The sequence below is a fragment of the Thermoascus crustaceus genome, assembly GCF_041956765.1.
Source record: "Thermoascus crustaceus strain CBS 181.67 unplaced genomic scaffold VTN00scaffold_1, whole genome shotgun sequence".
Taxonomy (NCBI): Eukaryota; Fungi; Ascomycota; class Eurotiomycetes; order Eurotiales; family Thermoascaceae; genus Thermoascus; species Thermoascus crustaceus.
The window spans coordinates 1713332-1736274 of record NW_027192527.1 but is presented as its reverse complement, the minus strand read 5'-3'; the positions used below and the strand labels follow the sequence as shown (position 1 = coordinate 1736274).

The following is a 22943-nucleotide window of genomic DNA, read 5'->3' as shown; positions in this document are numbered from 1 at the left end:
GCTGTCTATAAAATGTGACTCGGGAGAGGATATGAGAAGGGAGGGAGGCGGCGTGTCCAAGAATAGCTTCCTTCAAAGGAAGCTCACGAGGTAGGTAGGGTGGAAGGATGAGTCGCTGCTCTGAAGGCAAAGAGCCAGATGGTGGGTATCAAGTACGAGAAGAAGAAAAGGGCCGGGTTCAGAAGTGTCCCGACCGTGCTGAGAGAGATGCAGGTGGAGGGGAAGCGAAGAGCGAGCTGGTTGGAGCTGCCAGCGCATGTACGGTTCGGGCTGATGTTCGAGAGGCGATGGCCAAGCGTCGTCCAGACCTCTCAGAGCTCCGCCCGTGAGGCTCGTCCGGTTCCGCAGAGCGCCTCCTCCCGCCATCGCTCAAAAGTCCCGGAAGCTCTCCCTCTGTCCTCCACATTCACCACTCCCTCCTTTCGCTCAATCACTCGAGCGCCTCCATTCACTCTGGCGCATGTGATTTCTTTTTGTCTGAATTCGACAATAGTAAGAGTCAGAGGTCCCAACAACCCTCTTTTTATAAATAGTTCTCCAGTTTCTCTAGTCTTCGTCTCCTCCGTCTACTTTGGTCCACTTCCTCTCCTCCGCCGCCTCGTTTCCTCTGAACTTTTTTGTGCAGAATCATATTTATATCATCTGTTGGATCTATCGCTCCCTGTTGTCTCATAGGGATTCAGAATGGCTTCAGCACCGCCTCTTGACCCGATCAGCTTCCACGGCACGGATCGCAACAGGAAGGTCGCCTACTTCTATGATTCGGATGTCGGCAACTATGCCTACGTTTCAGGGCACCCTATGAAGCCTCACCGCATAAGGATGGCTCACAGTCTGGTAATGAACTATGGACTCTACAAGAAGATGGAGATATACGTGAGTATTCCTCTGTCGCCAGCGTTCCCCGCCTCATCCTAGTCGGGCGTGCTAACGCAAGTTTCAGCGTGCGAAACCGGCCTCCAAATACGAAATGACCCAGTTTCACACCGACGAATACATCGATTTCCTTTCAAAAGTAACTCCAGACAACATGGACTCGTTTGCGAAGGAGCAGGGCAAATACAATGTCGGCGACGACTGTCCGGTGTTCGACGGTCTCTTTGAGTTTTGCGGAATTAGTGCTGGAGGCAGCATGGAGGGCGCTGCGCGTCTCAACCGCAACAAATGCGACATCGCAATCAATTGGGCCGGCGGTCTACATCACGCTAAGAAGAGCGAAGCGAGCGGTTTCTGCTATGTTAACGGTATGTTCCGTCCTCTCCTGTTTGCACGCAGATGTTCTGTGGCGTACCCTAGCTAACAATCCTCAGATATTGTTCTCGGTATCCTTGAACTGCTGCGCTTCAGACAACGAGTCCTTTACGTTGATATCGATGTTCACCATGGTGACGGTGTCGAGGAAGCGTTTTACACGACAGACCGTGTCATGACCGTCTCCTTCCACAAGTACGGAGAGTACTTCCCCGGAACCGGTGAGCTTCGCGACATTGGTGTTGGGCAAGGGAAATACTATGCTGTTAACTTCCCCCTGCGTGATGGAATTGATGATATCTCTTACAAGAGCATCTTCGAGCCTGTCATCAGAAGCGTTATGGAGTGGTACCGCCCCGAAGCTGTCGTTCTCCAGTGTGGCGGTGACAGTTTGTCTGGCGATCGTCTGGGATGCTTCAACCTAAGTATGAGAGGTCACGCAAACTGTGTCAACTTCGTTAAGAGCTTCGGCCTGCCTACAATGATCGTAGGTGGAGGTGGTTACACAATGCGCAACGTCGCGCGTACCTGGGCCTTCGAGACGGGTATTCTTGTTGGTGAACAGCTAGGGTCTGAACTCCCATACAACGACTACTATGAGGTGAGTTTCGCTTCTTTTATCATCAGCCACGAACGCTGCTGACCATTGAACAGTACTTCGCGCCAGACTATGAGCTGGACGTCCGCCCGTCGAATATGGACAATGCAAACACCAAGGAGTATCTGGACAAGATCCGTAGTCAGGTCATCGAGAACCTCAAGCGCACGGCTTTCGCTCCGTCCGTTCAGATGACCGATGTTCCTCGCGAGCCTCTTGTAGAAGGTATGGACGACGAGGCCGATGCGATCCTCGATGACTTGGACGAGGATGAAAACAAAGACAAGCGCTTCACCAAGCGACGCTTTGACCAGTACATCGAGAAGACCGGAGAATTGAGCGACAGTGAAGACGAGGAAGAGGCTGCCGCGAACGGTATTCGACGCCAACCCGGTGCTACCAAGCGACGGAACAGGGTTAACTACCGCAACCTTGATGTTGCTGATTCTGGAGTCGAAAGTGGAATCGTGACTCCGAGGGATGTCTCCTCAGTGCTCGAGGAGGACGTTGACGCCACGACTGATGCAAAGATGGCTGACGCAACTGAAGCTGATACTGAAGATCACCGTTCACGTTCTCCCGCCGAACCAGCCTCAAAGGTTGAGGAAGTGTCTGCTGGTGAACGTAATGAGATGGCGGTGGATGAGGAGGAGCCCGCCGCCTCGGCTCCTATCTCCAACCAGCCGTCTCCTCCCCCTCACGATGAAGATACAACCATGGAGGATGCGGGTGCTCCTGCTGAGGAGCCGGAACAGCCTGAAGCGTCAGTGAGTGGTCCACAGGAGAAGACGCCTCCCCAATCACCTCCTGAGGCAGCGCCTGCCACGGAGCCTGCTTCTCTAGCCAAAAAGGCATCTCCCGCTGCGGAAGAGCGTCAGCCTGCGGAAGAACCGAAGAGTACAATAGAGGCAGCCAAGGAAGAGGAAGCACCGGTTAAAGCAGAGGAGCAGCCCCAGAAGGAAAAAGAAGCAGCCTCGGAGAAGCCCGAGGAACCTGCGAAGACCGAGGAGTAGCTCCTGCGCTAATTGCAGAGGCAGTTTCTTCTTCGTTCTTTGTTCCTGGCGCAACGGACAACGGCAGGTTATGGTGTTCCTGGTTACCAAGGTGTTTGCATCGCGTTTCGTACTTGGAGGTTTCGTTTTTCTTTTCTTTTCTTTTTTTTCGCTTTTATGTGTTTCTTCAAAGAGATCCAGTCCTACTATTTTTATTGCAGTGCTTCGCTATCCCTTTTATCTTTCTACCTTGTATTCTCCTTGCCATGTATCACTTGTTTCCATTGAGCCATGGGGTGCGCCACTCTCGGATGGCGCTTAGACGTGTCTTCTACCAGATTTGTATTTCTCATTAGAAACCTTTGAAATATATGTTTTTGATCTAAGTCCAAGACGTTCCAGTAGCCGCTAGCTTCCAACCCTCTTTTAGATCTCCATTGTCGATCAATTGACGTCTCTGGAGAGTTCGGGACTTGAGGTTCCGTCCCAGAACGGCCTAGCCCTAGGGCAAGTCCCGTGACCTGGTTCTCCCCACGCGGACCAATAATGGGCCCCGCCAAGATTTTGCACACTACCCACACTAAGCGAGATCGAGCACGCTGGAAATTCGAAAGCGAGCAGAGTCCAACCCTCGACGTCGCCAGCGACCTTCTTGCCCCTTCTTTGTCCCTTCTAGTATCCGAGTCCGTTTACGTGATACCTTGCCAAAATGTCTAAGAGAGGGTGAGTTCTTAATTCCCACGTTCTCCGCCGTTCTTCTCTGCCCGGGGAAGCGCACAATGGGTTTTGGTTGGTCAGGCTGTTTCGGCTGGGGACTATACGTGAGAAACAGAGGGAAAGACGGGACTGGGATTTCGGGGGGAAAGAACGAGGAAAATCCGATAGTATGAGGGAAAGAAATGGCTAACAGTGATATTCTGCAGTCGTGGCGGTGCCGCCGGTAACAAGCTCAAGATGACTCTCGGTCTGCCTGTGTACGTTGAAACCAAAAACTCCATCCACTCGTCCTGCCTTTCCCTGGAGCAGAATAGCGATCTCGACACCAGTCACACAAATTTTTTTCGATTGTTTCCTCTCCGAGTGAATCAATGAGATCTCAACCATGCAATTGTCCAATATCCACGATAATATCACACAGTCTTTAGACAAAGAAAAACAACCCAACTAACATGTCTGCGTTTCCAGCGGCGCCGTGGTCAACTGCTGCGACAACTCCGGCGCCCGCAACCTGTACATCATCGCCGTCAAGGGCATTGGTGCGCGCCTGAACCGCCTGCCCGCTGCCGGTGTCGGTGACATGGTCATGGCGACCGTCAAGAAGGGAAAGCCTGAGCTGCGTAAGAAGGTCATGCCCGCCGTTGTCGTCCGTCAGAGCAAGCCGTGGAGAAGACCCGACGGTATCTACCTGTACTTCGAGGACAACGCTGGTGTGGTGAGTAGAACCGGTTCTTTTGAGGTTCGTTTTTTTTGGGGGGGGGGGGGGGTGTCTCTTGGCTGTGCTGGTAAAGAGGGATTGGGGAGGTGGAGTTCCGCGGCCATACTCTCGAACTGTTGCTATGCTTTGAGGGACTCGAAGCGACTGGAAATGGGCATGTTACTGGAGGTTATCGTTCCAACGGCACGACAAAAGAGACACCCGGATTGTTTGGTTTTTGGGGGAAATATATGGCAAGGATATATGCTGACCACCTTACTCATTGTCCAGATCGTCAACGCCAAGGGTGAAATGAAGGGTTCCGCCATCACCGGCCCTGTCGGAAAGGAGGCTGCTGAGCTGTGGCCGGTAAGGACATATTCCACCTCAACCCTTTTGAGCAGAACGAAACAGCTGACAATTGGATCACCAGCGTATCGCATCCAACTCCGGTGTCGTTATGTAAAAAAAGGGGAAAAGAAGAAAATGGGAAAGAAGAAATGACGCAATACCAAGGTGGGATCGGGAACCGGGGGGCGAGTGGGAGTCCTTTTTTCCACACGAATCTTTAGCCGAAATTTTCCTATCAGTCTTTTTTTTCTCTCTGGCTACCGGAAAAATGTTACAAATGTGATACGACGCGTTTTCCACCGCTCAACTCGCAAGCAAGTTTAATCTCTTATGGAGAACTTCTGTCCCGGGTACTGGACGAGGGACTGCACCTGCTCACTTCAGCATCTCAGTTTGGCTGAAGGGAAGCAATAAGATGAAGAAAGGATCTAGTCCTAGATAATGAAATGGATCCATCTTCTGGTCAAGAAAAAGAAACGTATTTCATTCAGCGAAGGTAAGGATGAGTAATCTATTCAAGCGGAAATCAAATCCGTATCTATCCCACAAGAGTATGCACTTTCATATACCCCAACCTGATATGTACAGTACAGTCCCATACTGTACCTAGGAAGTACCTTACTTACCACCTCTCTTCCACTCTCCCCAAACAGACGTTCTTCGCAATTAGCATTATTAATCGAGTATTATCTATCCACTACCCTCCCCTCTCAGTCCATCCCATGATTCCGTATTCTGCATAGTGAGTACGAGGTTAATACCAACTTGGTTAATTCACATCGTCTGTAGAAGACACTGGTATATATGTTTTAGTTTATGTATGTGCAGTAAGTAGGGTACATATATATAACAAGATATATAGAGTGTTCAGATGGATACCATGCGCATTATAATCCAAAGTAGTATACAGTCCAGAAACAGGTAGCGGTGAAGAAGTCCAAGACAGAGAAAGGCTGCGGCAAGATGGGTTGACCAGACTAGACCAAACAGAAGAGCCGTGGCAACTTCAGAATTATATATAGCACAAGAAAACAATGTTTCTTTTCCTTTTCTTTTCCCTTTCCTTTCCAAAAAGGTAAAAATAAAACAAAGGGTGATAACTCGGGTATCTATATATACTCCGCCTCTTGACTCTCATGCTTTCTCTACTTTTTCCTGAAACCCCCTCTTATCTTGATCATTATTTTCCTCTTTCTCCTTCTCCTTCACATATCCATTCGCCCCATTCGAAACTACTTCCCTCTTTTGCTGCTTCGACCCTTCTCTTCTCTCGGTAGTTCCAAAAAGACACTCTCCCACGCCAAGGGCTCCCCCAACGACCAGCACGACGAAAGTCGCTATTCCAACGCCGTGCACCGCCCACCAGATATGCTGCACGCCCGCCCGGCACATGGTGATCTCGTACCGCCACTCATTGACAGCAGGGTCCGGGTCGAACCATACGGACAGGAGGCCAGCGTTTCCGCCGTAGTCGCCCATCATGGAGCGGAGGGTGACTTCGCGGATGGAGGGGGTATCGAGGCTATGGTTTTGGGTTGAGGATGAGGATGAAGAGAAAGATGGACGGTAGCGTTTCGCGTCCCATTTCCAGGACTGGGACTGGGATCGGCCGCTATCGCTCTCGTTGCCGTTATCATTACCTTCTTCTAGCCCCGTGATGGCGGACGATCTATTGACGAAGTGCACCACATCACACCCGGTGTGATCGTGTCCGTTCAAGATCAGTCCGCTCCGACCGCGACCGTTCCCGGTGACGCTCTCGTCCCCGGTCATTCCGAAGATGCCCTGCAGGATCGCATTGGCGCTGACGTACTCGCTGAGGTGGTTTTGCTCCTTCAGCCCGCCTTCCCTGAAGCGCGGGGCCTCTTCGTTGTTCTCATCGTCGGACTCGTGGAACGAGAAATACGGCGCGTCGGTGCAGATACCCTCGCGTTTGTGCAGGGGCAGATGTGTCAGGAGCAAGGTGAACGATGTGCGGTCTTCGATGGGGTAGGAGCGGTGGGCGAGGAGGTCGTTGATGTAGGCGTAGCTGTCGGACTGGACTGTTTGAGAGAGCGCTGGTATATCCAAGGTGAGGGTATTCAGATTGATGATGTGAAGGGTCGGAACGGTTGTAGAGCTATTACTATTATGATTATTATTCTCGAGGGGAGGAAGTCGAAACCGCACGTCCCAGTCTGCGCGGCCAAAGACGCGCTCGAAACGCTCGATGCGCGCCTCGCTCACATCTCCTGCGTATCCGATATCATGGTTCCCCGCGATGTTGATGATCTTGTTCGCCCAGGGGGAGTTGTACCTTTCCAACGTTTCCAACTCTCGCTCTCCAGAGTCTGGCTGCCCCACACCCTCCTCCTCCTCCTTATTATTATTATATCCCTTCCTCCCCGTAATCGTAACATCATCGCTGACCCTCTCCCCTCCTCTAAACACCCGATTCCAATACCTCCACCCGCGCCACTCGAACTCCTCGTCCGTCACCCACTGGCTCCCGATCAGGTCCCCCAGCACCGCGACGTGCGTCGGACGGCTCCACCAGTGCAGACTGCGGTATATATGAGCGAGGTAGTAATCGTTCCCGAACAGATCAAGGCGCTTGCGAGCCGCGCGCAGCGCGTCCGGAACATCCTTATACACGAGCGTGCGGAGCGCAGACCGGACGGTGGAGAGGAGGTCGAGACCGTCGTCTTCGCCGTCGTCGTCATGGATACGTCCGGCGGACTTTTTTATAGCGGCCCAATGCCGGCGCAGACGGGGGAGGAATTCATCGTCGGGACGTGGGAGGGAGCTGTCGCCTTCAAGCTGGGGGTCCGCGAGGACGAGTAGTCTGAAGACCGCGGGAGCGAGGAAGACGCTGTCGCTGTCGCCGTCGCTGTCGCTTTTCGCGAGTACTCCAGGCGCGACGTGCTGTAGGACCGTGTTCAAGAGTGCGCTGGAGGTCGGAAAGCTCAATTCAGATGAGCTGCTGGGGGGTAGGGGAAATGCGCAGCCATGGAAGACGGGGTAGAGGTAGAGGTAAACAGTCGATGCTATCGATAGCGGTAGCAGGACTGTGAGGACCCGGGAGAGAAGGGTGCGGAGGGACATAGAGATATTATTAATAATGGATTTCGCATTGGAAATCTGGCCGTATGGTGAAACTATACATTCGAAGATCAGAAGAATAAGCGACAGGGGGGACGCTTGATGCGAGTGTTTCTGCGCACAGCTAAAGAGCCCCGTCCGGAGTAGCTGAAACGGGCCGCGGTGCACAAGCCGAAGGCCGAGTTCGGTTTGCCGAAAACGCGCATCCGCCGCCGGTTACCTACGCTGCGACAAAAAGCTAAAGATGGGCAATCTCCTATTGGCACCAGTGCTTGCATAAAGGATTACTCGACTAGATTTATAGATAAAATTTATAGTTTACGTTGCACGTCATATTATCCCTTGACAAGACCATTTGAAGTCGTTTCGACCAGGGTACAGCTAAGTTGCTTCCCATCCGTCACATTTTCCCAACAACACAGCTATCCACCCTGTCCTCATGTACAATCATGTCCGGTCATGCCACGGTAACCAACTAAAGAAAGAAATGAAGAAAGAAGAGCAAGGGGTCCAAACGAAGGGTATATCTCATAAACGCCTCGTACGGGATGACATCTTGAGGCCAGCGAACAAAATTGCCTGAAATTCAGTGGAACCGTCACAACATCGCACAGGTGAACGATGTACCGAACTAAATATTGATAGTCGTTAACAGCGGCAGAAAGTGAAAATATAGATAAGTCGAAACAAGAAGAAAGTAGATCACTCAGTAGATCATTCAGGCCGTCCACTAAGCCGTGGAGCCGGCCAGAGATTCGGGAAGCAATGACGCGGGACCGGTATCGAGGCCTCCAAGCTTGCCGAGCATGGAATTCTCGTTAGTCCGGTCGTCGCTAGAACCTGTATTGTCCAAGCTCAGACCTTTAATTTTCAGACCGTTACCATCGTCCTTAGAGGATGTGTCAACGCTGTCCTTGACCGGGGCAGCCAAGAGTTCTGGTGGCCGCCGGTTCAGTAAACGAGCTTGCTTAAGGCTGATAGTCTTTTGTTTATTGGTGGTTTCCACTGGCACGTTCAGGTCACGCTCAATGGTGGCCTTCATCAGCGCCGCCATCCACAGACGCCCCTGCTTGACATTATCGACCTGGAAATAATGGATCGCAGGCTTTGTGAACTGGACTGTCCGAGAGTAGCCGGATTTGGGAGGGACAAGTCTGAAGATAAACGGACTGTCGGAGTCAGTCTTGGATCTGGACGTCACATCGGAGCTTGCTTGATCCGACGAAGCCAACTCGAGACTGCTGGAGTTTGCTGGCGATGTTGGTGAAACTTTTGCACCAGTGATCGTTGCGTGGAGCGCGGTTATTGGGTCTTGATCTGCGCGAAGAACACGGTGTGCAGTGATGTCAATCAGACCCCTCTCCTCCGTGTCATCCTCAGAGTAGTAGTAGGACAAGCGACGACCACGGAGAACGAAGAGCCGCGGCTTCCATGTAGTCATGAGATTCGAAGACTTCTTCTTCATCCATCCACAGTAGTCGCAACCGACCATCTGCTCTTGCGGCGTCTTCTTTTCCAGCCCTCGCGTGTAAGCGCTCGTGTCCTTCTTCGACTTGGTGCCGATCTTGACAGACATCTTTGGCCGGTGCGCATAAATTCCCCCATCAGTCGTCTTTCCAGATCCGTCAGTGCTGTGCCGTTCGGAGCTTTTGGATGTAGCAGAGGGTGTGGTTGACCCAGTTCTAGCGGTAGGTGGATGTGACTCTTTGAGCGGTGAAGCAGAAACAGGAGAGGTGTCCGAGCCTTTGTCGTTGTTAATGGTAGCATCGGATGTTGTGCGAAGCCCTACGGCGCGGCGGAATTTGGGACCAACAGTTTTGATTTGCTGGAGATGCAGAGGGGAAGAACGCCCAGAGCTGTCGGTGTCTGTCTTGCCAGCAAGAGGTGCGAACGGCGAGAAGGATAAAGGCCCGGTGCTGGATTTCCCCTCCTGTTGTCCAGGCTTATCCGAAGAGCGGATGCTGACGCTCCTGAACCGGCCTTTGATCGATCCGTTGTATGCTTTGGCTGCCGCGGAAACATGAGGTATCATATCACGAATCGAATCTGCGCTGCCAAAACGGGAATGTCTCTTGTTTGTTGGGCTCTTTTTCGACTGATCCTCAGCGTAACTTGATTGTCTGGAGTGACCGACACTGCCCATGGTCGAATCTCGTTTTTGCAGAAACCTGCGGCTTCGTCGTCGTGATTCGACTTCACCGCCAGAGAAATATCCTCTGTCCAGTTCATCGAAATGGGCAGCCAGGTTCCCCATGGAGCCGAAGTCATTGGTGACAGGGCTTTCAGAAGTCTGCCGAGGTGATTCCTCCTCTGCGGTCCCAAGGGCCGTTCCTGGACGGGAGGAAACTGCTTGAGCTCCAATTGACATTGTCCAGCCCCTATCAAAAGAGGGCTCTTTCTGATGCCCAGCAGGAGCCGACTTGTCACCGGAACCAGGAGACCGCGTCGTCGTATCGACCGACGAGTGGCGACGCGAGTGATTGATATCACGGATCGAAGCCGCAGAAGGCCTTGACGGCTGCTCCCTTCCCTGCGACAGGCTATGCGACAAGGAAGTACTGGGGTTGCTGCGTAGGCTGGCGTGACCAAACCTCGTGTGCTGACCAGAGGACGTGGTAGATGGCATCGGATGATGGTAACTTGTCGAGGGTCTTTCTGACAAGCTCGGAATCCTTGGGAGGAAAGGGCCGGTATGGCCAGCACGACTCATGCTCCGCTCAAACTCCTCAGGAGATCCTTCACGACCAGAATAGCTGGAGACGGAACCACGAGGTTGCCTCAGCCCTTTGACCTCTTCTTGGAACGCCTTGATTTTATGCCACGTCTTGAGTCGCTTCCCCATGACCCCAAAGTCAAATTCCTTCATGAAAATGAACTCCTGGTCCATCTCCAGTAGCACATCACCTGTGATCTCCTGTTCTTCAAAAATATCACAGTGCTTTGGCTCGACACCTAGGTTGCGTAGTTGTCGTGCTGTCTCAACGTGATCCCAGTTCCGGATTTGCTCCTCGGTCGGCTGATTCTCCTCTTCTTCGTCGGTTTCATGGCCATGAATGTAAGACAATCGGTTGTCGACATGGCTGCTGTATTCACTTCCCGAATCGGTCATCGCCTTAGGTTCCGGAGTGGTGAAGCTGTGGCGGGGGGTGTTGAGATCGGTGATGTGTTCATCGATGACGCTCAATGTCTCATTCATGACAGGACTATCTTCCCCGTTCATGTGGCTGTCGATCGACTCCCTAATCGACCTGTGGATACCTGGGGCCAGAGGGGTGGTGGAGGGTAGTGGAGAAGAGCTAGATCTCATCGGCTGTCTTGGCGACAGCTGTGCGTCTGCATCGTCTTCCAGACGAGGGGCCTGAATGTCCGAGGCACTGGCGTGCCGGGAAGCCTGAGGCGTGGTCTCTCCATTGGTGGTCGACGGGAGCGAAGATCCTGCATCTTCTCGAGTGTCGGACGTGGAGGTATCACTCGCGTCTCCAGCATTAGAGTCGGCTGAGGACGGAGAAGGCTCCGCGATCTGGCGTACGCTTAACTTGGGGGCAGCAGCAGTGTATACTTTTACAGGCGTTAGCTGGAAGTACATCAACTGTGAGCAGAAAAACAAGTCACTACCTCCAGGGAAAAGACCGGTTCCGCCATTTGCTAGATGCTTTCCCAGATACCATCCATCTCCAAATCCGTCATCGAGCTCAACAAGCTCGATCTTATCGCCACGTCGAAGAGTCAACTCGTCTGCCCCTCGCGCATCGAAGTCGTCTAACAGATATTAAGTCAGCAAGAGCCCACATTAGAGACAAGGAGCTAATCCGAGTGTGGAGAACAGTGGATGGTGGGGTAAAACGCTTTGATAAGAATCGTAGACCATGACAGAGGAGCAACCGCGACAATGAGCTGGACTACTTACGGATGACAACTAGATAATCCCCGGGGCGAACCCCGCGCGGTGGCTCCGCTTGCGCCATGGCTGGATCTTCCAATAACGGACTTGACAGCTTCAGAGATTAACCGTCGAAGCTCGCGGTTATAGTGGTTGGATGGAAAGGATTGTGCGGGGACATGGAGCCAAGGTGGCTCTCACAAACGAGAGAGGCCCTGCAGAAACAGTCCTAGGCCCAGATGTTTCAAACGCTCTGGAAGGTTCAAAAGGGGAAAAGCACTGCACGGGACAGGATTCGCATTCAACACGAGTGGATGGGCGGTCTCGAGATGCACGATGGAGGGACCGGGCCACTGCAGAGAGAGAGGGGCTGGAGACGGTGGGAGGATATCGACAGACGTGTTCTGTCTGTCGAGGAACCGGTGCGCCGATGTATATATATAACGAGGATTTATGCGCTGGACCGGTGGAGACCCGACCAGGGGATGCTGGGGTCACGCAGGTGGTCAGGATAACGGTTTGACCTGGGGCGCTTCGCTGGACGCTGTCGTGGCCCGCAGTCGCACACACGCGGGGCCTGACTGTGCAGGCGTGCGAAGCAACGGCGCTGAAAGAAGAAACAGAAGGGAGCGACGAAACAACCGCCCGGGAGGTGTTTCGGCGTTGTCGTCGTGGAGCGATCGCAGCGGCGCCCTGAGGCCTCGCTGGGGGTTCAGGAGCGCTCAACACGTGCGCGATGCAGCAATGGCGTGGCGCGAGGGTGTCGGAGGTCGAACGGGCGACCAGGATGTCTCGCGCTGGAGAGAGGGATTAAAAATGAAGATAGGATAAGTATAGAGGCAGAGGAGATGAAGTATAGGGGACGGAGGGATGGGACGAAGGAAGTATAAGTACGCAGGTCAGCCTAGCTATGAGATGCCAGGATGAAGTCGGGGGATAACGATATGGAACCGATAAAAGATCAGACGGAAGCAGGCGGAGGGACCGCGCGCGTGCGCCGAGCAGAAGCAGAACAGAACAGGATGACACGACCCAACGATGACCTGCCTCAATCTTCAGGCCAGCTCGTTCTGGAGGGTTTGCCGCTTTGAGGTCTGGCGAGGGGGATAAGCTAGTCGATCGATAGTTGCGCGAGGCTTGCCAGGCCTCGGCCCACCTGCAGCGGCGAAAACGGCTGGATCGACGCCAGACATCCTGACGCATAGGGTTTGACTTCTGTCCAACAGGCATGTCTGTATCTATCTTTATGCTTGTTCCTCTAGGTTCTCCATGCCATAGGTAGTTTTGATGCCTAAACCGTAGATGCCCGTCCTCGAACCGCCTGTTCATGCTTGCCGCCCACCAGAGATCCTATCATGTCTCTTGCAGACGCCTGCCAGGCTGGCCCTGCGCCAGAACCAATGCGCTGCCGCTGAGGCCATCCCTACGCGCGCTTAAGAATCGTTGAGACGTCTGTAGGTTTGCGGTGCGGAGAGTCTCCAGTCTGGCATGTCGTTGCTCCACTCCACCGCAAGTTCGCAGACCTGCGACGCTGCTGTCGGTGTCTTCTCATATCCTCTTCCCCTCTACAACTTCCCCCGGCCGTCAAGTCTTCTGGCCGTCGTCGGTCGCTTGCCGTCTGTCTGTTTGTCACGGTCTGCGCGCTCCGCTGTGAATAAAACGCCATTGAGCGCGCTGGTGAAGGACTGCAAGCGACGGCTCTTCGTCACTCACGGCCATTCACTTGGAGGGTAAGCGTGAATGTCTCAATTCACTGCGCTCTCTTACACCCTGTGGTATTAATCTTTATAGGTCCTCCCTTCTCAGGTCTGTCCCGACTCGACATCGTACGCGATCCGCCTGACCCGACTTGAAGCAACGAAGCTTGCGGCGACCGTCAATCCCACCGGGCTCTACCATGCCCCGCCCCCATCATGAGCCCTACGCAACCCCGGATGGTGCCACGGTTATCTAATATTAGTGCTGGGCGCGAGGTCGAGTCCTCCAACTCCACGGCCAACAAGTTCCTGGGCGGCACGTGGAGGTCATGGATGCTGGGTGCGACTCCTACCACCAACGGCACACCCGGCCCAGCACGTGCACAAGAGAGCATACGAAACGTATCCCGTCCAGCTCCTGTCTCTTCTGGGCCTCCTCCGGCGCAGCTCAAGACTGGTACGGGCGAGAAGACTTCACAGTTGCCCTCACAGGCCCCGACATTACCTCCGAGCCAAAGTAATGCTACAACCGCCACGACAGATGTCGCACCGATATCTCCCATTACTCCTAGTGAGAAGCTACAGAAATCAACAGCTTCATCCTCAAACTCGCCGCTTGTGCAAAATATAACCGCGGAACGCCTCCCTTCCACCTTGGCGACGAACCTCTCTCAGGATTCCATACTTCCGTCTCCCGAACCCAGCAATGGCTCCCGCACCAGTCCCGCGAGCATTGCTGATGTGGATAATGAAGAGCCTCGTTGCGGTGATGCTGCTTATCTCTCACTCCGGTCAGGGCTGGCACAATGTCCAAAACCCGCTCAAGAGTCGAGATCGAGTGCAGCCACCGTCCCGCAGGCAAACGATCAGAATACGCCTGTGGTGGGAAGTACCACCTCTCAAGGCTCTTTCAACACATTTCCCGATCCAGCAATGCATAGAGACAAACGACCGAGGCTAAATATCTCCTGTCCCGCTCCCAATCCTGCTCCAATGCCCCTTTCTGGTGACATGGCACATCCGAACAACCGAGCGCAGGCATCCACTCCACCAACTCCTCGGACCTTACAAGATATGTCGATCTTTTGGCAGAATGCGGTGAACAAGATAAGAGTACTTCTTGCTAGTTCTTCGGGCGTCGCGGCTCTGTCGGAAACTGTGGAGCTGCCTCGAGTACGTCTCCTACAGGATGCCTGTGCAGCGCAGGATGTGTTCTATGTTGCGCTCCATCAGGTATACAGTCTCCATTCGTTCGCACCTTCGGAGCTTGCCAGGTTAGAAGGGTTTGGCGTGGACCAAAAGAATGGATTGGAGATCATCAGGCAGCTCATTGTGGACAACAAACGACTTTCGGGTGACTTCCTGAAGTGGTGTGTCCATTTCCCCTTTTCGCTGAATGTCATGCTTCAAAACGAGACATACGAAAGTGCTGTACAGCAAGTCGGACAGTCCCTGGGGCTGATGGCCCAGCGCTGGTGCGGCTTTGAGCAGGAAGTCAGAAGTCGCATGTATCCTCCCCTTATTGATGAACTTGTTGTGCAGTTTGGCGTGACATCATCTGTGCTGCACTCTATTATTTTCACAGCAATATGTCGGCGGCTTACTGGCCCTCTTGGTGCTCCAGACAATGAACAGTTGACGAAGCAATTCCAAGCTGTATTTGAACAGAATCGACAGAACTATGAACATCGATTCGTCGATCCACGGAACCCTGTGCCTCCAGAGCAGATGCAGCGAGAGAATGAGACCTTAGTCGCAATATACAAGTCTCTTTTTACGCAACTTGCTGCTGCTGCTCATCAACCATCGCCACTGGAAACGGGAGTCCCCCAGCACTCGACCCAGATACATCCGCAGACCATACATCAAAACGCAGTTCGTGTATCTTCCCCCGCAAGTCGCGTCTTGCATCGACAGACCCAGCCAGCTCCGACTTCTGGCTTGGCGCCTCGATCTAGCTATCAACCCAATGTGCAAGCCACTGCCCCGATCCACAGTCCGATGTACCCTGGAATGACTCCTGGGGCATCAGTCCCCACATCTCAGGCCTCAGCTGCCAGAAATCCCTCCACTATCCCTCCTCACAGAACGGGTGCTTACCCCAATGCCAATACTTTCCTCACTCAAAATCAACAAGCCATCCAGATACCGTCTCGTCAGTATGCTCCTCCACCATATGGTGCCATGGCTTTACCGATGCCGTCGCAGTTGGCAGCTTCTGTACCACAAACTACAGCAGCTCCGGCTTCTAGTGGGATCACAGGCACCACCAGGAGGCGAGGGCGACCACCTCGTGCGATGACTCAAGGTCATCACGTAGGAGGGCCCAATCCGGCCACCATGGGATTTTCTCCAGGGGGGAATCAGCATTTTCAAGTATTCAACCCTGACGCTTTCCAGGCTGCGAGAATGCTGAACACAGCACCACCCATGACACTCGCTTCCCCTAACAACCCTCAGCCCCGGCCACATTCTCTTCAGAAGCTCGACGACACTCCACTTCTTCCTCCGCTTGGCCAGTGCCCGATAAACAACCCGCACCCCAATCCGAACCGAGTCGCTCTCCATCAGGCGCATCTTCGAAGCCCTACTAGACAGCTGATCCGCCAAGGAGCGGATGGTGTAGAGGAGGCAGAATTCTTCCAATACATGCAGTCATTCGCTGTGGCACCGACCTTTCTTGGTCAGAATGAGACTTCCTTCACGTGGAAGTTTTCAATCACTAGTGAAGACCGCGGGAGGTTTCCCCGTGACCTGCCGAGCAGCGGTGTCGGACAACGCCCGGTCAGAGTCTATTCTGACGGGTCTCACACGTATCGCCTACGTTGCGTCCAGATCCCGCCTTTCTGCCAAGACATCAGCGAAGAATCCTGGTCTACCTCTGAGTCTGTCTGGCCAAGCGTCATCTACATTCACGTCAACGGCGTGGAGCTATTCGTCCGTCGAAAGGTGCACAACGGCAAGGACCTCCCTCTGGACATCACTGGCCATCTCAGGGAGGGTGAGAATACAGTGACACTCCACTTCCTGAGGAGCCCACCCGAGTATAAGGATTTGCTTTACGCGATGGCCGTGGAGGTGCTGGAGATTTCAGGATTCGACAGCGTGAAGAAGCTCGTCGGGACGCTCCCTGCTTCAGCGGCACTTGAGCAGGTCCAGAAGCGCCTCTCGTTGAACACGGGCGACGATGACGAACTGGCCGTGGTGAATGACTACATCACCATCGACCTCGTGGATCCTTTCATGGCAAGAATCTTCGACATCCCTGTCCGTGGCAAGACATGCCTGCACCAGGAATGCTTCGACCTAGACACCTTCATCAAGACTCGCGTCTCCAAGTCCGGAAAAGGAAACATGAGAGAGGACTGGAAGTGCCCGATCTGCGGCAAGGACGCTCGTCCGAAGACTCTCGTCATAGACGGGTTTCTCGCCAACGTGCACGCTGAGCTGCAGCGGACCAACAGGTTGGAGGGGACGAAAGCCATCTTCGTCAAGGCGGATGGATCGTGGGAACCGAAGATCGAGAAAGACGCACGAGGACCAAGTGTTGAAGGCGGGAGCGGCCGTGCCTCTGGGAAGCGCAAGTGGTCGGACTTTGAAGCTGATCTCAGCAAGACCACCAATGCCAAGACCGAAGGCAATGGTGGTGATAGTGGGAACGGTACACCTCAGCGGTCCCAGAAGCAGCCTGAGGTCATTGAACTCGATTGATCGCGGGGAAAGATACGCCTTACACCTATCTTGTGTTACCTTCTCAACCAGACGAACACGACTCGCGTTTTTATGTGTCTTTCAACTGTGACGAAGGCTTATCCTCTGATTTATTCTTTTCTTTTCTTTTCTTTTTTTTCTAGCGGTCTTCTAATGGATACCCATGTGTTGAGTCAGTCAGTTAGTCAGGTCTGAGAAAAGCAAGCGAGTAGCTTCGAGACGTTCATTCTACCTTTAGTCCCTCAAGGTTCCAATTTCCTCCTATTATTCCCCTTCTTCGGTGCATGTGCAGTAAACGGTTCATGTGGATATCCCCGTTTCATCCATTTCACAAAAGCACATATCTTCTTTTTTTCCCTCCTGTATTTTTCCTTTTTGCTTGGTATGCATGCGCATAAATCTTATCAGTGCAACCGAACGAAGACCCTGCCCAGGGAAGGCGGGGGAAAAGAAAATAGGTATTATTGGGGGAAAGCGGAAGAGAAAAAAGGGGAACTTACGTATGTACATACACTTACTACTCACTTAATGCGTAGTACATGTACATACGGGGGGCAAAGGGAAAGGGAAAAAAGGGGACAAGGAAACGGGGTTCTCTCTCTGTATGGTATTTATGATACATACCTACCTCTTAACCTAGCAATAATAATCATAATTGAATAGAAAAGAAAAAAAATGAAATAACATAGAAATTGAAATTATTTTGTGTCAGAAAAGGTATATATGTAATACGTATTATACTTGAATCTTCATACTCATTAAAAGTCATATTTTATATTCATGTCTATATAAAAAAACAATATCAAGTAATCCATCGATGATAATGATATGATTGACAACCAAGTCAAAGTCTTTCCTGAGATGCAACGCAATGCAATGCCATGCAATGCAGTGTAGTGCAGTGTAATGTGACATGCGCTGAATGAGCCAAACTAGACCCTTCTTTTTTTTCTAATTGATTAAGGTATGTATTGCATGAGAGAGTTAGTTGAGGCTGGATCACGGATCCAGCAGAGACATAATATAGAAGAAATTCAGTTTCAAAATCATGCCCATACCCGTACAGTCCATAAAAAGCCATAGCGTTGCAGCAGAAGCCAGACCTTCTGGACAAACCCAACTCAATGAGAATTAGTATAAAAGCACAGGGAAAGATGTCCGTCCGTTTACCCGTTTCACCGGGAAGACAGCTTCCATATTACTACTTCCTAACCCGCCTGGCATGGCTAACCAGGTTCTCGATCACGCCTTCAAACGCCTCCTTCTCGCTCACCAGCCCATCGCGCAGCTTGAGCCAGTACTCCAGGACCTGGCTCGCGCGGCCCGTGGCGTCCTGCAGCTCCTTGACGTGCGCCTTGAGCTCCGCGTCGGTGAGACCGTCGAGCGCCGCGTCCGTGGTCGCGCAGAGCCGTCGCACGGCTGTGAGGTCCAGCTCGGGAGGCGGAGGCGGGCCGCGACGACGTGAGGAAGATTTCTGTCTGGATGCAGATGTTGAGGACCCGTTGTTGTTCTGGGGGTCGTCTTTCTTGCCAGGTTTGTTGTCAGGGCGTGAAGGGTCGGATGGGTTCGATGATGCGGATCCGTCCGGGTTGATGGATGGTAGGATGAGTTTCTTTTGCTTTGAAGCAGGGAGAATCTCGTCGAGGTCGACGGGGACTCCCAGGGAGACGAGGAAGAGCCGTCGGATTCGGGACTTGACCCAATTCGGTGGCTGTAGCGGGGGTGGTGCGACGAGTTGAGACCATAACGAGAGTGAACGCTCGTTGGTGAATATGGCTGAAGGATCCGGAATCGTCTCAATCGGTGGTAGAGATGAGAGTTCTTTTGTTGTCGGGAAAAGAGCGTCAAGGTGGTCGTCCGTGGCGGCTAGGAGATCGGGAAGTGACTTGAAGGAGTCGAAATCTAGGAGGGGCGGCTGTATAACAGTTTCCATTAGCCTTTACAGTTGTCACACAATTTGTATTGTGCAGTGGAGTCTTTGAAAGAAGACCTGCTGCTGGGACTGATGCTTATACTAAGACTACTTACAACCGAAGGAACGATGGGAGGCTGCTGGGGCGTCATGCTCGTCTGGTCCATAGCATGATCCCCTGTAGCCTCAACAGTTGGCTCTTGGAAGCCATCATCGAAATCACCAAAATCATCATCCCCTACTCCTTCTGCTCCTTCTTCGAAGTCATCAAAATCGTTTACAGACGCCTCATCATCATTTCCGTCATTATGGGTTTCTTCAAATTCATCAATACCATTAGAGTCAGCACGGTCATCAGTATTCCCATAGGTATCAGTGTCAAGCGCTAGGGGATCTTTTCGTCGGGTATTACTTCGATGTGCAGCTCTATCTGACAATGAGGTTGGGCAATCTGAATTGGTCAATCGTCCCCCCGAAGCTTGGTGCGCCAAGGAGAATCCACCCTTACCTGGGGGGTCCTGAACCTCCTCTATCGAGTCTGGTTCTGCATCACTGGGATGTCTCGTATGCGCCCGCGGACCTGAGGACGCGCCGTCGTTGGGAAAGGAGTCAACATGCGAAAGCCGCGTCTCAGGAATGGGGCCGGACGGCGAACTGTGCTCCTGAGGTTCAGGGTCGAAAGACGGGGGCCTCTCCCCGGACTCTGACATCTTCAAAATACGGTCTGGAGCGGCATCTGCTTTGCGCATTTCATAGGCCTCGGTGCCAGGGACTTCCCCATAGCTTGGGGCGCTCGGATCGACCTTCTCGACAAGTGTCCGGGGGACGGGCGTACCACCAGGCGTCGATGGAGGTTCTAGCCCTGCCGTCGACGCTCTCCTGCTCAGCGCACCGTCGGGAATTATTTCGATCTCATCGGGAACAGCATCTTGTTCTCTTTTCTCATATGCAGCCGAACCGGGAACCTCGCCGTAGCTGGGTTTGTCGTCGACCTTCTCCACTCGAGTCCGGGGTACGGGCGACGTGCGACCGGAAGCAGAATGGGAGGGGGAGCGCGGACGACCTTCGCTGGCATCGGAGAAGTGATCGTCTTCGCTTCCAGAAGCTATGTAGATGCCGTGAGTTCGTTGTTCGTAGACCATTGAGGGGTGGCAGGCTGCGGGGGTGGTGTGTATACCAGACTCCTGAGCCCCGGGATCCTCCAGCTCGACACTCTTCCTGGGAGGTTCCAGGTGGGTGCTAGACGGACGGGATGGCCTGTCCGACATTGGAATCGTATATTCTGTACTTAAGACATGCAGCGAAAAGAGAGCTAAAGGTGCGCTCAGCGCCTAGGAAGCGAGGAGAGGAAGAAAGAGACAGTCGAGTAGGTCGCGGCCAGCTGATCTTCCCCGAGCCTTGTCGAGAGTCCAGGCCGCGATCAGGCATCCACATGTGCGCCTGAGGCACAAATTAGACGCCAAACGCCGCAAAGACGACACCCGCGCGTCTCTCAACATCAAGAGCATGAAGGGGCCATCCACCACGGTGTAGTCCTCCTCATTGCTATCCAGCACCGGGTGCTTTGTATATCCGGGCGCAGTGAGTGTCTATCCTCGTCTCAAGCTTCTTTCCGCCCCCGACTGACTTTGATCCTTTGCGCAGAGCAGCTCAATCAATTCCTTGCGTCCATTCTCAACATCGCCATGTCCAACAACAAATTCACGTTTGGCACACCCGCCTCCAGCGGGACTTCCAGCGGAGGCCTCTTTGGCACTTCAGGCAACCTATTCGGTTCCAACCAAAGCGGCTCGACGACTGGAGGTGGCCTCTTCGGCAATGTGGGAGCCTCCACGGCCGGCAGCTCTACACCGTCGCTTTTTGGGACGGCCGCATCCAGCTCCAGACAGAGCTCTGGGCTGTTTGGAGGCACCACAGGCGGCACGAGCACACCGTTCAGCTTTGGAAAACAAAACCAACCGAGTACTACCGGTCAGACCTCAACGCCTCTGTTCGGCGCCGCGTCTCAAACTCCCAAGACAGGTGAATCTACGGCTGCCGGACAAACGAAGACTACTGGCCTCTTCGGTGATGCCTCGAAGACCAGCGGAGGGTTGTTTGGAAGCTCAACTCCTGCTTCTTCAGGCGGTGGCCTTTTCGGCACGACGTCAACCACGCCTGCTGGCCCTCCACCACAGGGCACGACCGGTCAAGGACAGAGTCTGTTCGGCACGCAGACGGCACAGAAACCCTTATTTGGAGGTCTGAATACAGCGGCTACTAGCACCCCCTCTACCACCACCACTACTCCCGCGACCACGACGCCATCACTCCCTGGTGGTACTTCACAGCCGCAAACTGGTGGCGGTCTCTTTGGGCAAGCCGCTACATCCAAGCCGCTGTTTGGCGCGACACCTTCTACTTCAACTCCAACCGGAGGATTGTTTGGAAACTTAAACAAGGATAAGCAACCAGAATCGACGACGCCCGCCGCAACCACTTCAGATACCGGTGCGAAGCCCCTTTTCGGAAATGCCCCGGCAGCAACAACTGGGACTACACCAAGCACGCAGGGCTCAGCTTTCAAATTCCCTTCTGCTGGCACAGATGCCTCAAAACCCCTCTTCCCTTCCCTCGGCGGAGCTACGACCTCCCAACCTTCCACCACCTCTGCTATATCAACCGCAACACCGCAGAAGCCTCTCTTCTCACTCGGTGGTGCCACTACCTCAGCAACACCATCCTCTACACCCGCAGCTGCTCCATCCGGTGGCGGTCTGTTCTCCAGTCTTGGTGCGCCGAAAAGCACGGCGACCGCGACTCCAGCGACAACCACAACCGCTGCTCCCGCACAACCAGCGACTGGAGGGCTCTTTGGCCCGAAACCTGCTGCGACGACTCCAGCTTCTCAGCCCGCGACTACGTCTGCTGCCCCAGCAGCAACCACCGCACCAGCCACCACCACTACAACGACCGCAGGAACCGCGGCGGCGCCCGCAGCTGCCACGACGACTGCACCGGCAGCAACAACTACCACCACTGCCGGTGCAACTACTACTACAGCACCTGCGGGAGGCGCTGCCACGACTCTCGGTGTATCGACGGCTGGCCCAGCCCCTCCAGCACAGTCGCGCCTCAAGAATAAGACTATGGACGAGATCATCACCAGATGGGCTACAGATCTGACAAAGTACCAGAAAGAGTTCCGGGAACAGGCTGAGAAGGTTGCGGAGTGGGATCGGATGCTGGTGGAGAATGGAACCAAGGTGCAGAAGCTGTATGGCAACACCGTCGATGCGGAGCGTGCCACGCAGGAGGTGGAACGCCAGCTTGCGTCTGTCGAGGGCCAGCAGGAGGAGCTGAGCTCGTGGCTCGACCGGTATGAGCGTGAGGTCGACGAGATGATGTCGAAGCAGGTTGGGCCCGGGGAGGCACTGCAGGGACCGGATCAGGAACGCGAGAGGACGTATGTACACCTTATATATTTCATATCTACTTGCTGGAACGTTGGCTAACGGTCTTCACAGTTACAAACTCGCCGAGAAGCTCTCCGAACGCCTGGACGATATGGGCAAGGACCTAACCAGCATGATCGAAGAAGTCAACAACGCCTCAGCGACCCTGAGCAAGACCAACAGAGCCGACGAGCCGGTGCGTTCTTTCAAAAGTTAACCGTATTATCAAAAGAAATGTTGCTAACAGACTATACAATACAGATCTCCCAAATCGTCCGCATCCTCAACTCCCACCTTTCCCAGCTTCAGCACATCGACCAGGGCACCGCCGAGCTGCAGGCCAAGGTCAGCGCCGCCCAGAAAGCCGGACAAGCTCTGGGATCCAGACTCAGCTTCGGCGGATACGGTTACGGGGGCGGAAGCAGCAGCAGCAGCATTGGTGTCGGTGGGGGAAATGCAGCGGAGGACTTTTACCGCTCGTACATGGGACGGAGGTGATTTGACTCTGAAGTATCATTGATAATGTGTGTTGTGGAGATTATTCGAAGTTTTACTTTCCTCCTAGTTTTAGTTTTACTTGAACAAATGGCCCGGACTGGTTTGTTTCTTAAAAGAATGAGAC

The 22943-nt window shown here is 53.5% G+C and overlaps 9 protein-coding genes across 9 annotated transcripts; 6 read left to right on the top strand and 3 right to left on the bottom strand.

Moving 5' to 3' along the window:
* Positions 1 to 684: 684 nt before the first annotated feature.
* Positions 685 to 2862, top strand: VTN00DRAFT_611 (uncharacterized protein; the record flags this gene model as incomplete). The annotated part of the gene is made up of 4 exons (XM_069432710.1): positions 685 to 876; positions 944 to 1244; positions 1311 to 1852; positions 1906 to 2862. The coding sequence occupies 4 exons, from the start codon at positions 685 to 687 to the stop codon at positions 2860 to 2862; spliced, it is 1992 nt and encodes a 663-aa protein (XP_069291318.1).
* A 688-nt stretch (positions 2863 to 3550) lies between these two features.
* On the top strand, positions 3551 to 4721 carry VTN00DRAFT_610 (60S ribosomal protein uL14; the record flags this gene model as incomplete). Its single annotated transcript, XM_069432699.1, has 5 exons — positions 3551 to 3564; positions 3765 to 3815; positions 4027 to 4273; positions 4547 to 4624; positions 4689 to 4721. 5 exons carry the CDS (start codon positions 3551 to 3553, stop codon positions 4719 to 4721), a joined length of 423 nt encoding a protein of 140 aa, XP_069291317.1.
* A 1019-nt stretch (positions 4722 to 5740) lies between these two features.
* VTN00DRAFT_609 (uncharacterized protein) lies at positions 5741 to 7690 on the bottom strand (the record flags this gene model as incomplete). Its single annotated transcript, XM_069432687.1, has 1 exon — positions 5741 to 7690. One exon carries the CDS (start codon positions 7688 to 7690, stop codon positions 5741 to 5743), a length of 1950 nt encoding a protein of 649 aa, XP_069291316.1.
* Positions 7691 to 8417: 727 nt separating this feature from the next.
* VTN00DRAFT_608 (uncharacterized protein) lies at positions 8418 to 11652 on the bottom strand (the record flags this gene model as incomplete). The annotated part of the gene is made up of 3 exons (XM_069432676.1): positions 8418 to 11245; positions 11303 to 11446; positions 11595 to 11652. 3 exons carry the CDS (start codon positions 11650 to 11652, stop codon positions 8418 to 8420), a joined length of 3030 nt encoding a protein of 1009 aa, XP_069291315.1.
* Positions 11653 to 11806: 154 nt separating this feature from the next.
* On the top strand, positions 11807 to 12398 carry VTN00DRAFT_607 (uncharacterized protein; the record flags this gene model as incomplete). Its single annotated transcript, XM_069432665.1, has 2 exons — positions 11807 to 11999; positions 12070 to 12398. 2 exons carry the CDS (start codon positions 11807 to 11809, stop codon positions 12396 to 12398), a joined length of 522 nt encoding a protein of 173 aa, XP_069291314.1.
* A 657-nt stretch (positions 12399 to 13055) lies between these two features.
* On the top strand, positions 13056 to 13410 carry VTN00DRAFT_606 (uncharacterized protein; the record flags this gene model as incomplete). The annotated part of the gene is made up of 2 exons (XM_069432654.1): positions 13056 to 13297; positions 13359 to 13410. The coding sequence occupies 2 exons, from the start codon at positions 13056 to 13058 to the stop codon at positions 13408 to 13410; spliced, it is 294 nt and encodes a 97-aa protein (XP_069291313.1).
* A 70-nt stretch (positions 13411 to 13480) lies between these two features.
* VTN00DRAFT_605 (uncharacterized protein) lies at positions 13481 to 16975 on the top strand (the record flags this gene model as incomplete). Its single annotated transcript, XM_069432643.1, has 1 exon — positions 13481 to 16975. One exon carries the CDS (start codon positions 13481 to 13483, stop codon positions 16973 to 16975), a length of 3495 nt encoding a protein of 1164 aa, XP_069291312.1.
* Positions 16976 to 18176: 1201 nt separating this feature from the next.
* VTN00DRAFT_604 (uncharacterized protein) lies at positions 18177 to 20155 on the bottom strand (the record flags this gene model as incomplete). The annotated part of the gene is made up of 4 exons (XM_069432632.1): positions 18177 to 18890; positions 19004 to 19338; positions 19396 to 19992; positions 20065 to 20155. The coding sequence occupies 4 exons, from the start codon at positions 20153 to 20155 to the stop codon at positions 18177 to 18179; spliced, it is 1737 nt and encodes a 578-aa protein (XP_069291311.1).
* A 417-nt stretch (positions 20156 to 20572) lies between these two features.
* On the top strand, positions 20573 to 22819 carry VTN00DRAFT_603 (uncharacterized protein; the record flags this gene model as incomplete). Its single annotated transcript, XM_069432621.1, has 3 exons — positions 20573 to 22332; positions 22394 to 22517; positions 22583 to 22819. 3 exons carry the CDS (start codon positions 20573 to 20575, stop codon positions 22817 to 22819), a joined length of 2121 nt encoding a protein of 706 aa, XP_069291310.1.
* Between the last annotated feature and the right edge of the window lie 124 nt (positions 22820 to 22943).